We start from the raw sequence: 15,752 nt of genomic DNA on the forward strand, positions 1-15,752 counted from the left end.
GGGGGTAACAAACCCAGGGACAAGGGAACAACAAGTGATCCAAAATCAGTGGCAAGGAGGGTGTAAGAGGCCTGGTAGGGCTTGATCAAGGGCAATGTAATGGAGAGGAATTACTGAAACTCAAATAAAGGCTGAGCATAATAGTGGGACAAGAGGAAAGTAAAATAGAGGAAAGAACTGGGAGGCAAATGAGCATTTCTAGAGGTCTAAATACAGGCATGTGCATATGTAAATATATTTATATACGATAAGGGGGAAATAAATCTATGTGCATATAGTTATAGGTTTAGTATTCAGATAGCAGATGGACATTGGGCCTCTACTCAAGTACTCCCTCAATGCAAAAACACTTTGTTCTATTAAACTGGCATTCCATGATGCTCACCCTCCCAACATGATCGCTGAAGACAAAGTGGGTACATAAGAAAATGTGGTGAAGAAAGCTGATGGTGCCCAGCTATCAAAAGATACAGCGTCTGGGGTCTTAAAGGCTTGAAGATCAACAAGCTCAGAAGCAACAAAGCCCACATAGAAGAAGCACACCAGCCTGTGTGATCACAAGATGTTGATGTGATCAGGTAGTAGGCATCAAAGAACAAAAAATCATACTGGGGACCCAAAGCCCATCTGTAGGTAACTGGACATCCACTTACAGAAGGGTCGCGGGGAGGTGACAAGCTAGTCAGGGTGCTGTGTAGCAATGATGAAACATACAACTTTCCTCTAGTTCTTAAATGCTTCCTCCCCACCTGTTATCATGATCCCAATTCTACCTTACAAATCTGGCTAGATCAAAGTATATACACTGGTACAGATAGGAACTGGAAACACAGGAAATCCAGGACAGATGAACCCCTCAGGACCAGTGATCAGAGTGGAGATACTGGAAGGGTGGAGGAAGGTGGGGTAGAGAGGGGGAACTGATTACAAGGATCTACATATAACCTTCCTTCCTGGGGGATGGACAACAGAAAAGTGGGTGAAAAGAGATATGAGACAGTGTAAGATATGACAAAATAATATTAATTTATAAATTACCAAGGGTTCATGAGGGAGTGGGAAGGACGGGAAAACGGGAAAAACTGAGGAGCTGATACCAAGGGCTCAAGTAGAAAGCAAATATTTTGAGAATGATGATGGCAACAAATGTACCAATGTGCTTGACACAATGGATGGATGAATGATGGTAAGAGTTGTATAAGCCCCCAATAAAATGATTAAAAAAAAGAGTATCAGAAACCAACTAGTTTCCAGTGGTTTAACTCCTAATGGCACGACGTGAAGGCAGACCCAGATCCCCTGGGAAGGTCAGGTGGAGGGACAAGCTGGGGTGCATCATACAACACGCATCAGGCAGCCATTAGAAATAGAGAGAGAGCTAGCAGGCAAGGAAGGACCGGACTGCCTGGTACCCCATGAATGAAGCCAGTCTGAACAGACTGCATACTCCTGTGTGGCTCCGATTTCATAATGACCCGGGACAGGCAAAAGGATGGAGACAGTGCAAAGGTCAGTGAGTGTCAGGGGCTCAGATCGGGGGAGGTAAGGTGAGCCGGTAGGACACAGGACATGTTGGGGCAGGAGACTGCTGATGCTGTAATGGGAGACCTTCTGTACCAGGGGCCTTCAAAAAGGTACATGATCTTTTTCATTCATTCTCCCATGACCTTCTCTGAAGCACCCTGGTATTTGGCAAAGCACACAGAACGTACCACACAAAGAGGGAACCCTCATGTAAACGGTGCGCTTTAGCTAATCAGCTAATCCTAATGTATCCATATAGGTCCATCAATTGTGCTAAGTGTACCACGGGCATGCAAGACGTGAAAAACAGAGGAAACCATATTGGAGGAAAGGGGCCATATTGGAATTCCCTGTATGCTCTGTTGAGGTTTCTGAGAGCCTGAAGTTACTCTCTCTCTCACACACACACACACACACACACACACACACAGCGCCATCCAGTCGATTCTGACTCTTGGCGAACGGAATGAGCCCAGGGCTCCCACAGGAAGAAGCTCTTAGTGAGTGCCTTCCCCTCCAGATGAGCAGGCGCTAACATCAAGTCAAATCTCCCATATGGGGAGGAGGTTTCTGCTCTTTGCAGACTCTGTTATCCTCACTCCTTGTCGCGAGTCGAGTCGGTGCTGCCTCCTCGCGACCCTGAGGACAGGGCAAATGCACAGCCCCGGGGCTCGGAGAGGCAACTCTTTACGGGAGTAGAGAGCTGATTCTCATTCCGGACCTAGTTTCCTCAAGTGGCTGGTGGTTCCAGGTGTCTGGGCTTGGGAACCTTCCATCCCATGGCACAGCTGGTGCATGCGGACCTCCTCATGTGGGCAAAGAGACCCGGGCTCCTGCCTGCCAGCTCTGAGCTCCAGCAAGTTCCTGAACTCCCAGGACTGGCTCATCTTTCTCAGTGGAAAGCGGTGCCCAGATGTGCCTGCCTGTGAGGTGTTTTGCAGGAATCCAGTAAGCCAGCTCAGGTAAAGTACCTGGCAACGTGCCTCCTACGCGCCTGGAAAGGCCAATGACCCCGTGGGCCTGGGGAGCAAAGAAAATCCCTCCCCGGGAATTCCAGGTGTGTGTTGTGTGCCCATGAACCAAAGCACCAAGCCTATAATGCGAGGCCATCCCAACTCCGGGCAGCCCCGTGGGCACAGGGCCCCGCCAGGGCGCTCCTGTCTGTGAACTCGATGGAGGCAGATGGTCGGTCTTTATCTCACAGCACCTCCGAGTGGGTTTGAACTGCCAACCTTTAGGTTACACAAAGGGTCTAAGCTGCACACAGAATCCAGGCACATCTTGTATTGCATTTCCCTTCAGTGGATCCCCCCCCCGTCCCGCACCCCCCCTCCAAATTGACGGTTTGTGGTCACCCTGTGCTGAGCAACAAGGCACCTGGTGGCATACTGGGTTACGAGCTGGGTTGTCAGCCACAAGGTCAGCCGTGGGGACCCACTAGCCGCTCCGAGAGAGAAAGATGAGGCTTTCTGCTGGCCTACCCATTTCCAGTCTCGGCAACCCAGTGGGGCAGGGCTCGTCTGCCTGTCGGGTCACCAGTGGTTGGCACTGCTGGATGGTGGCTTGTTTGGTTTTCTGGTTTGCGCTGAGCAGGTCGATCAGGACCCTCCCTCCAATCACCTGCGCTCACCTTCAGGTTCGGAGTCGCGTTTCTTCTTCGGTAATTCGCACTGGAGTCCAGACTTTCCCCCAGAGCACGGGCACACTTAGCAGCTGTGGTAGCATCAACACAACTTTATGTGTGTGCCCAGGGAGTTCGCATAACTGACTTTACTGCAGTGGTCTGGAGCCGAGCCAGCAACATCTCTGTGAGATCTGCCTGTGTCCTGCACTCAGAGCCCATGCATATGTGTGTACACACCACACACACACACACCCCACCTTCTGTACTGCAGCCAAGAATGCCTGGCCGGAAGCGCCCTCCCTGGCCCCCTGGCCCTGGGACCGGGCACTTCCCGGTCTCCTCCATCATTATCACTCTGGGAGAACTTTCACTGCTATTTAACAGGTTCCCTTAGAAAGACAGTCTGTTCTGAAAGATAGATGGGTCTCTTTAGTCCTGGTGTTGCCTACATTGTTTATCACTCTTGACTCTCTTAGAGGCAAAGTGGTTCAGGTCCTCTGGGGACACAGAGAGGGAAGTCAAACAAGCCCAAAGTGGGATGAGAAGTCAGGCTCTCTGTTTCCCGTGAAGAACAGGTCTGGAAGATGTCTGTCTGTCCGGACAAGTTCAGAACCACGCAGCTGTGCGCAAGGAAGGCAGCTACACGCTGACCGGTGTCCACCCTACTGCTTTCTTTGGTCAAGAAAAGGGAAACTGAGGAATGGGACTTGCAGGTGAGCCGTCGTGAGCCCTGCCTCTCAGACATCGCTGGCTGAGCGGGAGAGGAGGCCTGGCGGGCAGCAGACATCACAACCCGTGGCACAGGGGGGCTGCCAAGTCGGGGAGTGGGGTTTTCATTCCAAGTGGAGCCTCAGTGCTTTCAAGCAATCTGATACCAATTAAGAAGTTCAGAAGAGACTGCAGGCTCACCCCTCTGAAGTCACATGAGATTGGAAGCTTTCCCCCCACCCCAACCCATCCCTCGAGCTCGCTGTTCTTCTAACCCACCAATCCGCACACAGAAGCACAGACAGAGCTGCAAACCCACTAGAGGAGGGGCACACAGCTCCGTGAGCTCCCCCATCCACACCAAATACCCAGACAAATTCAGATTGGGAGGGAGACCCAGGTGGGGGCCGGCCCGGGGGGAGGCTGGCAGGGTGGCTAGGACCTGGAGCTCCCTGCTGCCTCAGCATTCTCCCCTGGTTCCCTGGGGACCGGGACTGACAGACTGGGAAACACTGCATCTAAAAGAAGGGTCTCAAATGGCAGCAGCCCCAGGAATTCGCTGCTCAGGAAAGGTTCTCACTCCTGGGCGAGTAGAAGATCTAGTCTCTGCAGCCTGGCCCAGAAGAGAACATCCACCCAGTCTCTGTGTGTCTGCGTGTGTGAAGGTGGCCTATGGCCACACTTTGTCTGGACACCCTCCCCTCGCTGTCTCTGACTCCCGGAAGACAGCCCCTAGCAGGCCCCCGCTCTACCAACCCCATCCTAGCTGGAGATGGGAACCAGCCCACAGAGGGGAATCCTAGGGAACCCCAGCAAGGTGGAGCCTAATGCAGATTGTCCCAGACCTGCAGGCCCAAGCTCCTGGGCCTTTTTGTTTCCCAGGCTGTCCGGCCGAAAAAGATCAAGACTCAGCTTGGATGGAGCCTGCACCATGCCTTCTGAAGGGGACCCTTCTCTCCTTGGGACCCGTTCGACACTCAGAGAGTCCTTGGGGCTGACTTGGTGCGTGGGACTCTCTCGACTCAGCTCTTCTCCTTTGAAGAAGTGAAAAGACCGGTCTTCTCCTGCTGCTTGGCAGCTCCGCTGAGGGGGTCACCATTGGGGCTGTGTGGCTCTCTCTCATATCACATCTCCCAGGTAGCACCCACACTTGCTCACCGGGCCACAGTCCGAGGCTTCGTGGTCATCCCACTCGCCCAGGCTCCCAAACAGCCAGCACCACCCCTCTGTTCCCGTGTGGTGGAATTGTGGTGGCCCCTGTGTTGCAGGAAGCGAGGCCACTAGGATTTCTAACACCAACAGGGCCATGTGTAGGGGGCAGTCTCACTGGAGCTTCCCGGCGGAGACGGACAGTGAAAAAGCCGGTCAGTGTGAGCCCTCAGGATCACAACTGAGTACTGTCCCTCAGGGCTGCGAGACGAGCACCCCCCCTCTCCCCGCTTCCATGGAGGTGGGGGGTGGGGTGACCATGGAGCAGAGACCCCAGCGACAGCCAGGCCAACTTTTTGCTTTGCTACACACAGACATGGTTGCCATGAGTCACAACACAACTGCCGACTTGGCAACTGACCACAACACAACAGCGAAACAGCCTGCACTTCAGTGGAGGTCGAGGGCAGGCTTTATCGCAGCCTGCAGGTTCTCAACCTGCGGGTCGCGACCCCTGTGGGGGGGGGAAACGACCCTTTCCCAAGGGGTTGCCTAAGACCATCAGAAAACATAACTGTAACAAAATGCGAGTGATGAAGCAGCAAGGAGAATAATTTCATGGTTGGGGGTCACCACCACATGAGGAGCTGTCTGAAAGGGTCACGGTGGCATCAGGAAGGTTGAGAACCACCGCTTTATCATCACTGTGAACCAGCAGCCTCCGACTGCGTGTTGGGAAAGAGGGGAGGGGTGTGCTGGAAATGCACGCCATCTGAGAAGGGACCGCCTCAAAGGCTGAGCCTGAGCCAGCCGGCCTTATTTAGCTGGCCCGGATGTTTCCAAAGTGTGGGGAAACAGCCCCCCACATTCCCCCATCCCCCACCCACCCCCGGGGGGCGGGGGGCACAACTCCTGCTAAATCTCATTTACCTTTTACATCGACTTAATAGACGCACACGCGCGCACACACACACACACACACCCCTGAGCAGCTAGGACACAGACGTCTCCAGGGGCGTCAGGTAAATCTGTGTGGAACCCCGCTTGACCCCGGCCGGAGTCGGAATGCATGCACTCCGAGGGAATGTGGCGGTGGGTGCTCTGTCCGTCAGTGTGAGCCCCTCTATTGAGCAGTTCTATTCTTGGCTCTCCGAGGGGGAGGCAGACAGAAAGCCCGGCTCCCCTCCATTCCATTCCCCTCCCGGGACGGCATTTAACATGCTGCTCCTGCCAGCTGGCAGGCGGCCACGCGATGGCCCTGTCAGCACTGGCCTCGGAGAATGAGAAACTCAACCATAAAAGGCCAGGACTGCAGCCGGTGGGGCTGGGGGAGGGGAGGGCATGGCAGCAGAGCGGGGCAGGGGCAGGGGCACGGGGACAGAAGGGGACTGGCCCCAAAGTCACCCAGGCAGGGGGACAAGCCCCTGAGGTGTGGGCCGAGGTCCACTTGAAGTCAGTAGCCCCCGGAAGGCCCCGACTCCTCAGGGCAACTGCTGAAGCAGGCGTCTCGGGACACCCGAGGGAAAGGGCGAGAGAAGGACCCGTCTTTGCTCTTACAGAGGAGAAGCCTGTTTCCCCACATCGGTCTGCGCAGGCCTCGAGCTCCTGACCCAGAGCCTCCGGAGAGAGGGGCTGCGAGGAAGACCAGCAGGCCGGAGGGGAAAGGGCAGAATGGTGGCACGGAGAAAGCTGAAACCCAGCAAGGGGTGAGGGGCACAGGCTGAGGGGGCAGCGGAAGCAGAGGGGAAGGCCAAGGCCACAGGGGAGGGGGAGTGGACACGGGAGATCGGTCCTCTCTGGTTCTTGGGGGTAGGGGTGGTGTGGTGGTGTGGTGGTGTGGTGGTGGTGGTGTGCTGGTGTGTGTGCGTGTGCGTGTGCGTGTGTGTGTGTGTGTGTGTGTGTGTGTGCTGGGGGTGGGGGTTTGTAGCACTTCTTGTTCAAGGAACCAGGCCTGGAACCTATGGTCTGTTTTGGCAGCTGGTTTCGACATGGCTCAAGGGCCACCTCACGTGTCTTCCCATCCTTTGTTCTCTGATGTTCTGTGCCGCCTTCGGGTCAGACAGGGGCTCCCTCTTCTCTACCTGCTTAGGGCCCGGAGGGAGATGTGGCAGGGCTTGCCAGGGCTCAGCGAGTGACGAATGAGTGCGGTGGCTGTGCCCTTGCCGGGGAACAGCTTCCCCAAAGGCCTGCGTGCCACCCTTAAGATGAATCTTCTGGCCAGAGCATTCCTACCTCATTTGGGACATTCTGCACCCCTGTGCACCCCCGTGCTTGGCGTCTGGAGGACAGACGTGTGAGAACTTGAGCGCTTGCTCCCACATGGCCGCGGGTGCACCGTGATGCTGCTTATACTGGACCCTGCTTTCCCTTCGAAATGCCGGGACAGCTAGACCTGCCCATCTGAGTGCCAAGGTGTGGACTGGAGGCAAAGATACAAAAATGAAACAAATAAAAGCCAATTCTGGCTCGCAGCGACCTATAGGACAGAGAGAACTGCCCTTGTGGGGTGCTGAGGCTGCACATCTTTATAGGAGCAGAGAGTCTCATCTCCCTCTTGCAGGAGATAAAGATGGACGAAGAAAATTCCTTGAGGACAAGGGGGGATCAAAGACTACAAGAGGACTACAAGAGACCCTAACAGCTACCTACTCTAATGGTTAACTTCATGCCCTAACACCTCCATAAGAGGTCTTAAAGGCTTGTCTTAACAAGCAGCCATCTGAGTGAGGTGTCAGCCAAGTCCACATGGAGAAAGCACACTGGTCTTTGTGATCAAAACATGAAAACTGTAGTTCCTGATCAGAGGAGGGATATTGCATTCGAGCTTAATTTCTGAGCACCCTTTTTGCAGAAGACAATGGCTGACGGTGAAAGCTCCAAATCCACCTGCAGGGTCCCCAGGTGGATCAGGCTCCCGTGGAATTCCTTCTGAACATTCATTAACCAAGGGTGTAGCTGGTGTTGCCCTCGGGCGGAGAGCGTTGGATGGTGGATCATCTGCAGTCCAGGGAGGGGCGTGTCTCTGAGGGGCATGCCTGGGGTGCCCTTGAAGGAGAACAGTCTAGGGGGTGCACAATGATGAGCCCCGGGCTACCAGGAACAGCCTGACCACCTGCGTTGGAGAAGGCCCTGGGCCTACCTGGTAAGCGATTCCACCTAGCATGATGTCCGTGTCCCAATCATGGCCCTGTCCCCACTTCTGTAGTTCCTACCTGTAACTACGATGTCTGATCTGCTCCCAATCAGGAATCTGTGACAGCGTTCTTGGTTCGAGGCCTAATTTAACTAGCCTCCTGGTTCCTCAGATGCCATATGAATGACCTGCTGCTCCTGGCCTCCCTTGTCTAGAAGAAGGGGCCGAGTCTTCGTGTTGTCTTTGTCCCTTTTATGACTGAATAAGTGTTCTCCTTAAAATGTAAAACAAAACTACAACAACAAAACACCCCCAGAAGCGATTCCAGGGGAAGGCCTTTAAGCCACGGAAGTTCCTATTATTGTTATTGTGAACACACACAGGAAGGGCCAGCGGAGCACCCTTCACGCAGTTGAATGGCGTGCATCACAAAGAGGCGGACTGAGGCCTCGTGTGCAAACTTTCCTGGCCCCTTTGCTGACTTTCGCCAAGTCACAGGTAAATGGAACCCCAGCAGGCCTCATGCACATGCCCGTACTCACCAGGTCACAGGGGCTCGCGTGTAAGCCCTCCTGTGACACTCGACTGCCTGTGCCTTCATCTGCTCGTGCCTCTGCTCGGCTGAGCACTTTCTCCTGTGGGGACCAGCTGGAGCCAGCTGTGCACAACCGCAGGGACCAGAGGGGAAGCTGCTTTGATAGTTCAAGGGAGAGCTGACCGCTCCCTGTTGCTATCAAGTCGGTTCAGGCTCCAGGTGAGCCCGTGTACTACAAAGAAGTGGCTCCTGAGGTTTCCTGGGCTATAATCTTCATGCAGCACATCAGCGAGCCTGTCTGTGGTGGTGTCTTGGGCAGGTTTGAACTGCCAACCTTCAGTGGCCATCCAGAGAGCTGAAAGCTGACCAGCCCATGAAGAATATGGAGACTTGGATGGAGGAAAAAAGTGAACTCAAAAATCCTTTGGAAGACAGACTCAGTACTGGGAAGCAGGTGCTAAGGAAAAGGGAGTGGTGGTGACCTCAGGGGCCAGTCCCAGAGGGCGAAGGAGGCCATGGCTGTATCTGAAGGAAGGCGGAGAGTGCCTGGGAGGTGAGGAGACAGAATCAGAGTAGAGACTACCTCCTTTCAGAGAGACTGGCTGTAAAGAGAGAGGAGACAGGGCAGGGAGACTAGTGCAGGGCAATACTGCAGGGCTAGTCGCAGTAATAACAATTAATAATTTACAAGTGCATACATAGGTAGCTATGTATCAGAACAAGTGTGGGATGGCATAGGGGACCACATCCAAGAGCACATATAGCGCGGCAGGTGGTATTTCCATGTGGAGATGGGGAGACACAGATCACAGGCTTGGGCGTGCTCTCAGGAGGAGCCAGTCACTGGAGAAGACATCACGCTCAGTCAAGCACAGGGCTGATGAAAAAGAGGAAGCTGGAGAGAGTGGCTGTCAGAGTGACTCAAACGAGGGTGGCCCGGGACCTGGCGGCATCTTGTCTGTCGTACGCAGGGTCACGGGGAGTCAGAACTGACCCAACAGCACTCACAGCAGCAGCAGCAACAATAACAGTTCTACAGACGTATGTGTCTGTGGTACAGGTGAATCCAGGCACACGGAAGAGCACACATGGAGTGTAGGCAAACAGCTCAGCCACAATGACACAAGTTGAGGCCTGAGCTATTGAGTCAGAACTGACCCAACAGCACTCACAGCAGCAGCAGCAACAATAACAGTTCTACAGACGTATGTGTCTGTGGTACAGGTGAATCCAGGCACACGGAAGAGCACACATGGAGTGTAGGCAAACAGCTCAGCCACAATGACACAAGTTGAGGCCTGAGCTCCTGGGCTTGAGGCCTCAGGACCCTCGTCTCAAAGGACGTCTAGGTCAGTTGGCACAACACAGTCCATCCAGAGGCCATTCTGCATCCTGTTTTGGTGAGTAGTGACTGGCTGGGACCTTCAAAGGTCCTGAGCAGCCATCTAAGATACAGCTACAGGTGTCTTCCCGCCGGGAGCAAAGAAGATGAAGGAAAAGGACAGTCTGAGGGGTGAATGGACTGCATGCCCCACTGCCCCTACCAGCTGGAGACCAGAGGCGCAGATGGCACCTGGCCACCACTGCCCACAGCTCTGAGTGGGACCCCAACAGGAGGTCCTGGACAGAGTGGGAGAAGAGTGTGGAACCAAATTCAAGATCGTGAAAAAGACCAGGCTGACTGTTCTGCCATGAGACTGGTGGAACCCTGGAGACGATGGTCCTGAGACATGCTTCAAGCCTGGAACGGAACCCTGAACCCACTCCCGGAGATGGCCTTGCAGCCAAAGCGGAGAGAAGCCCATAAAGGGAACACTAACACTCAGGAGGGTGTGCGGCTAGGAACGATCACCCCCGGGAGACGGAAACATGAGGTTCAGAAGGCGGGAAGGGGCAGAATGGGCAAGAGGAACCAGAGAGCACAGGGAAGAAGTGGGGGAGAGTGCCGTCACCGAGGGAATTGGTGCTCAGGTCACTGGACAAAAGCTCCATCGATCATCGATCATCGAAGGGGAAACCAGTGTGATCTGTCAACTTGCACCTGAACCACAATAAAACAGCCAAGGACAATATTGCAGGTCGAATACTATTTTGGAAGCCCAGGCACTGTGTGTGGGCTGCTGGGAGGAGCCAGTGGGGAAGGAGAGGAAGAGGAGAAACCAGAGTTGGGGTGGAGGATGGGCCCCAAGAAGCTGGCATCAAGAGCACCGGAGCAGTCTCAGGCAAGAGAGGGATGGCCCACACTCAGGGCCCGGAGGGTGGATCCGAACGGGACCTACGGAGAGACCCTCGTGGTGTAGGGCAAGATGCTGAGCAAACACGTGCCTGCCGCCTCCTGTCTCCCAGAGGAGTTGGAGACCCAGGCCTGCAGGCTGGGGAAACATGGAGACCAGCTGCCACTGAGAATGAGTGACCAGGGACAAGGAAAAGGATGTCTGATTCCCCACCCCACCCCATGCCACAGTGGAGCCTGGAGGTCACTTGAGTCGAGTGATCAGTCTTTGAGGTCATGTGATCTTCCTACAGTGCCCTCGAATCAGGAGTCATGACTTCAGGTAGCCTTGCTTGGAGGTGGGGCTTCACAGGGGGGGCCAGAGAGTAAGGGAGGCAGTGGACCAGAGGGAGAAGGAGCTGAAGGTGGAAGTCAGTGGGCCTCAAGTGGGGGCCTCATCCTCCCCATTGGGCCAAGCGGGAGAGTAGCCGGAAGGACCTGCTGGAGGTGAAGGCCTTGGGGATGTCTGGAATCCGGTCAGATTGTTCTGGGTCAGAACAAAGGGTGGGCCGTGGGAAAGTGATGAGGAGGGGAAGTTGGGTAAGCAGGAGGCTATGGACAGAAAGGTCATGGGTCCAAAGAAGGGTCAGCCCCCCACCTCCTGCCCCGCCGTGCACGAGGTGTTGTGGCGCAGCCATCCTACCTGCGGGCGGGCCTGCGGCCTTCCCCCTCCCCGAGCCCCCACCATGCCATGGCTCCGGGCAGCAGACTCACCCACCACCGTGAGGTTGACCTGGGCCTGCCTGCTGCCCAGCCTGTTCTCCACCAGCAGGGTGTAGCAGCCACAGTGCTCCTGGCGCGCCGCCAGGATGGTGAGCTTGCTGCCGCCCTCGCCACTCTCCACCCGGATGTGCTCGCTCTCCTGGATCTGCGGGCAAGGGGACGGCATCAGGAAAGAGATGGGGCCCCTGCTCCCGCTTCTCCCCACCTCATCCCATAAGGAGCGCAGCGGGGCATGCAGGGAGGGGCTTGGCCTCTGGGCTTAGCTCTGCATCCAGAGGCAAGTCTCCCCTTGACCAGCCCCATCACCCCCAGCCCCGGGGGTGCTCAGATCTGGGCAGGCAGGGAGGGTGACGAGTGGGTCAGGGTGAACGAATCCAGTTAGCCCTCACTGCTCCCAGAATGTTGTTCGGGAGCGCCCCGTGTCCCCCCAGCCCAGCTGGGCACAGTCACCCACGGCATCTCCACCAGCAGCTCTCAATCTGTGGGTGGCAGCCCCTTTGAGGGTCGGATGACCCTTTCACAGGGCTCACCTGATTCCTAACAGTAGCAAAATGACAGTGATGAAGTAGCAACAAAAATAATGTCATGGCTGGGGGTCACCGCAACATGAGGAACTGTATTCAAGGGTCGCGGCATTCAGAAGGTTGAGAACCACTGCTCTACACCCGGGGGCTGCCTTCTTCTCTGCTGTTGAAGACTGGAGCCACTAGACACCTGCGACCACTGAAGTTTAATGAATGCAGTGGAAACAACCCAAATGCTCATCAGCTGATGAATGGATACCAACACTGAGGCAGATCCAGACAAGGAACTATTACTTGGCCATCCACAAAAAAGGACTAAGGTCCTAATACGCGCTACAACATGGAAGGGCCTTGAAAGCTCATGCTGAATGGAAGAAGCCAGACACGAGGGGCCACACACGGTACAATTCCAGTGACAGGAAGTGTCCGGAAGAGGCAAAGCCATCGAGACAGGAAGCAGATCAGTCATGGATTGCTAGGGCCTGGGGAAACGGGGAAAATGAGAAGTGACCGTGAATGAGGATGGTGTGAGATTTCTTTTTAAGGTGATGACCATGTCTTGGGATCAGAGTGTTGCTAGTTGCATATTTTGGGATTATCCTAAAAATTGCTGAACTGTATATGTTAAAAGGGTGGATTTTACGGTGAGTGAGTTAAGTCTCATAAAGTCAGAATTTTTTAAGTGTATGAAATTAAAGATTCATGTCCTCAGTTGCACTAGACACACCCCACGTGCTTGGTGGCCACCGTGCTGGGCGGCACAGACACGGGACCATCCCCGTCCCTCCTGAGCGTTCCACTGGGAGAGCTAGGATTGGCCAAAGGTCTCTGGAAAGGGAGGTGGTTTCACCCACTGCAGCCAACAGTCTCCCAGTCAGAGCGCAGGGCAAGCGTGTTCGGAATGACCACGGCCAACTTAAGAGATCAGCCCTCCTTGCTGGAGTAGCCTCCCAGGACAGTGTGAACGGCCCAGAAACAGAGAGGACTCAGGGGTGACCACCCTTCTGTAGTGTTCCTGGTCACTGCCAGCCCTGCCACGCCGGGGTCCCCACCAGTCATGCAGATGGGCACAGGCTACCAGGCCATGCCAACAAGAGTCCCGTGGGAATGGCCAGCCTCCCCACGTCTCTTTAAAAGCGGGTTGTTTAGAAAAGTCAGGCTTTTCTTTAAGAATATGACTGTAATTCATACACTGCCCTCTGAGAGGATGGAATGGTCTGGGGAGGGTGTGTGGTGCAAAAGCAGATACAAATGTTTCTCGTTGCTGGGGGTCGCCGGGGGAGGTTTTCTCCCTCCGAAAAGGGGGCAGTAAGCCAAATCAGTCTGGGGACCGATGATATAAATGGTAGTGGGCCCATATTCCAGTTTCTATCTAACATATGAAGTATCCCTTCAAAAACTCAGATTCACTTTTGATTCCTCCAGCGTGGGCTCCCAGGGGCAGTGCTCAGTGGTTGGTTTTCCTGACTCTGAAGCAGGTGTTCGCGCGGGGTATCAGAGTCAGATGGGATGGGGGCCCTCCTTCCTCCTCCACAGCTGGCTCAAGTCTACCAATGACCGGCCTACAAAGCGTGTACCCTTCATGGATTTAGAAAAAAGGTGACTAAGAAATCAGGTCGGATAGGTGGATGATGGGTGGGTGAGGGGTCCCTCCTATCTCTACGGCCCATGATTTGGGCTTGGTTGTCCCCATCCTGGACCAGCTTGGTGCTCTTAGCCCCGAACTGTGCTAGCTGCTCTCAGATGACCACCTTCTGTTACTGACCTTCTTTCGGAACTTCATCCAGGTGCAGGTGATGGGCTGGGTGCCCGCTACCTTGCCAAACAGCTCCACGGACTCGCCGGCGCGCACCTTTTGGTCCTCTGGGAAGTGGGTGATCTGCGGGGGCATGGCTGAGGGAGAACCAAGAAGAGAGTGAGGGCGTGCGGGCTGGGGGCAAGGCTCAGACACGCTGATCTCACTTGACGCCACTGTCCCCGTGGGTCTGTGACTCTGCTTTCTGAGTCAGGCGGAAAGCAGCAGACGGGACAGCACTAGGCTCAGAGTGGACTCAGAGTGGGCGGGCTCACCAGGCTTGCCCCAGTTCCCTCAGAAGCGACCATGCATTTACAGGTCAGCATTCTCCACTCAGTCATTTCTCTGGCGTGTGTGATTTGCCCTAATTTTCTCAACCTGTGTTCTAACGCTTTCGTTCATCAAAGCGGAGCTTTGTCTTCCAACCTCCAGGTCAACTTGGCAAAAAAGACTCAAGCTAGTGGCTCACATAGTCACATGTCTTCCCATGGAAAACAGACAGGGGTCCCGCAGGAAATACAAGAACAGAAACGGGATAGCTGTCACTGAACGGGCTCGCATGTCAGAGCGGCACTGGGCTCCAGAGGGTTTTCACTGGCTGACTTTTGGAGGCAGATCGCCAGGCCTTTCTTCCGAGGCACCTCTGGGTGGACCCAAACCTCCAACCTTCCGGTTTTCAGCAGAGCGTGTTAACCCTCCACATCACCCCGACCATTAAAAAACGGCACGAGGTAGATCCTACACACGTGGGGCAGCGTGGAGGACAGAGGGCTGGTCAGACTTTCGGAAAAGGGATGGGAATGTGACTGGTTTTGCGTGAAGTTCTCCAAAAGGTAGGAAGGGAAGTCCGTCCTGGAAGTGGGTGGGGGGCCAGGTGGTGCCGAGGCTCATGGAGAGAGCAGGCGGCTCTGGCCCGAACGGTGCCGAGCTTGAACCCGGAGGGGTGGTGACCACTGGGCTCACACCGCCAGTCGCCGGGCCGGTAGGGACAGGGAGCTCGCTCGTGCAGGCCTCCAGATGCTGCCAGGCTGTTACCTGCTTTGGTGGACGACTTGGGGGCAGGTTTCTTTTTCACAGTTGCGTCACCTGAAACAGAGATGTTGACGAGTGACTCTCCTTTTCACCCCACCAAGTGGGGGCACCCTAGAGAGAGCGTCCTGCCCACCGCCCCCCGCCTGCGGGAAAGACCATTCTAGTATCTTTCCGGAGAGGCGGGCCAGCTCAGGATCAAGACTGGTTCTTGAGAGGACCTCGGGGAGGGTCCTGGAGCGGCCACGAGGGCACTCAAAGAAGCCTTCGCCCGGAGAGAGACCCAGCCTCCCTCACTGCTCTCCTGCCTGGTTTTCAGAAAAGGAGCTAGCGCAGAGAGACCAACGAGAGAAGCACCAAAGGTCTCTCTCCACCCTCCACTTCCTCCAAGTAGCCCAAATGGGGACGGTGGGGTGAGGGGTGCAGGGAGGAGGGGGATGGCCCAGAAAGTAGAAGGAGCTGCGAGAGGGAAGATAGAAAAATATCCTCACATAGTGAATGATGGGGGGAATGCAGAGTGAAGACCCAAAGCCCATGAGTAGGCCACTGGAGATGCCCTTGCAGAGGGGTCTCAGGGAGGAGACGAGCCAGTCAGGGTGCGATGTAACAACGATGAAAAATACAACTTTCCTCTAGTTCCTAAATGTTTCCTCCCTGCTCCCACTACCACTATCATGACATGAATTCTACCTTGCAAGTCTGGCTAGACCAGAGGATGGACACCGGTACAGATAGG

The 15,752-nt window shown here is 55.1% G+C and overlaps 1 protein-coding gene across 4 annotated transcripts in view; it reads right to left on the reverse strand.

Annotated features, from left to right (window-relative positions):
- MYLK (myosin light chain kinase) overlaps nt 1-15,752 on the reverse strand; it is a 246,884-nt gene that overhangs the window by 42,040 nt on the left and 189,092 nt on the right. For all 4 annotated transcript variants that reach the window (XM_045287510.1, XM_045287508.1, XM_045287511.1 and 1 more), the window contains 3 exons: nt 15,023-15,073; nt 13,958-14,085; nt 11,660-11,813 (listed from right to left, as the gene is read on the reverse strand). In XM_045287510.1, the coding sequence (XP_045143445.1) occupies nt 11,660-11,813; nt 13,958-14,085; nt 15,023-15,073 (333 nt within the window). The remainder of the gene's footprint in view (nt 1-11,659; nt 11,814-13,957; nt 14,086-15,022; nt 15,074-15,752) is intronic.

The sequence above is a fragment of the Echinops telfairi genome, unplaced genomic scaffold (genome assembly GCF_000313985.2).
Source record: "Echinops telfairi isolate 266 unplaced genomic scaffold, ASM31398v2 ScPeMD7_17;HRSCAF=63, whole genome shotgun sequence".
NCBI classification, from domain to species: Eukaryota; Metazoa; Chordata; class Mammalia; order Afrosoricida; family Tenrecidae; genus Echinops; species Echinops telfairi.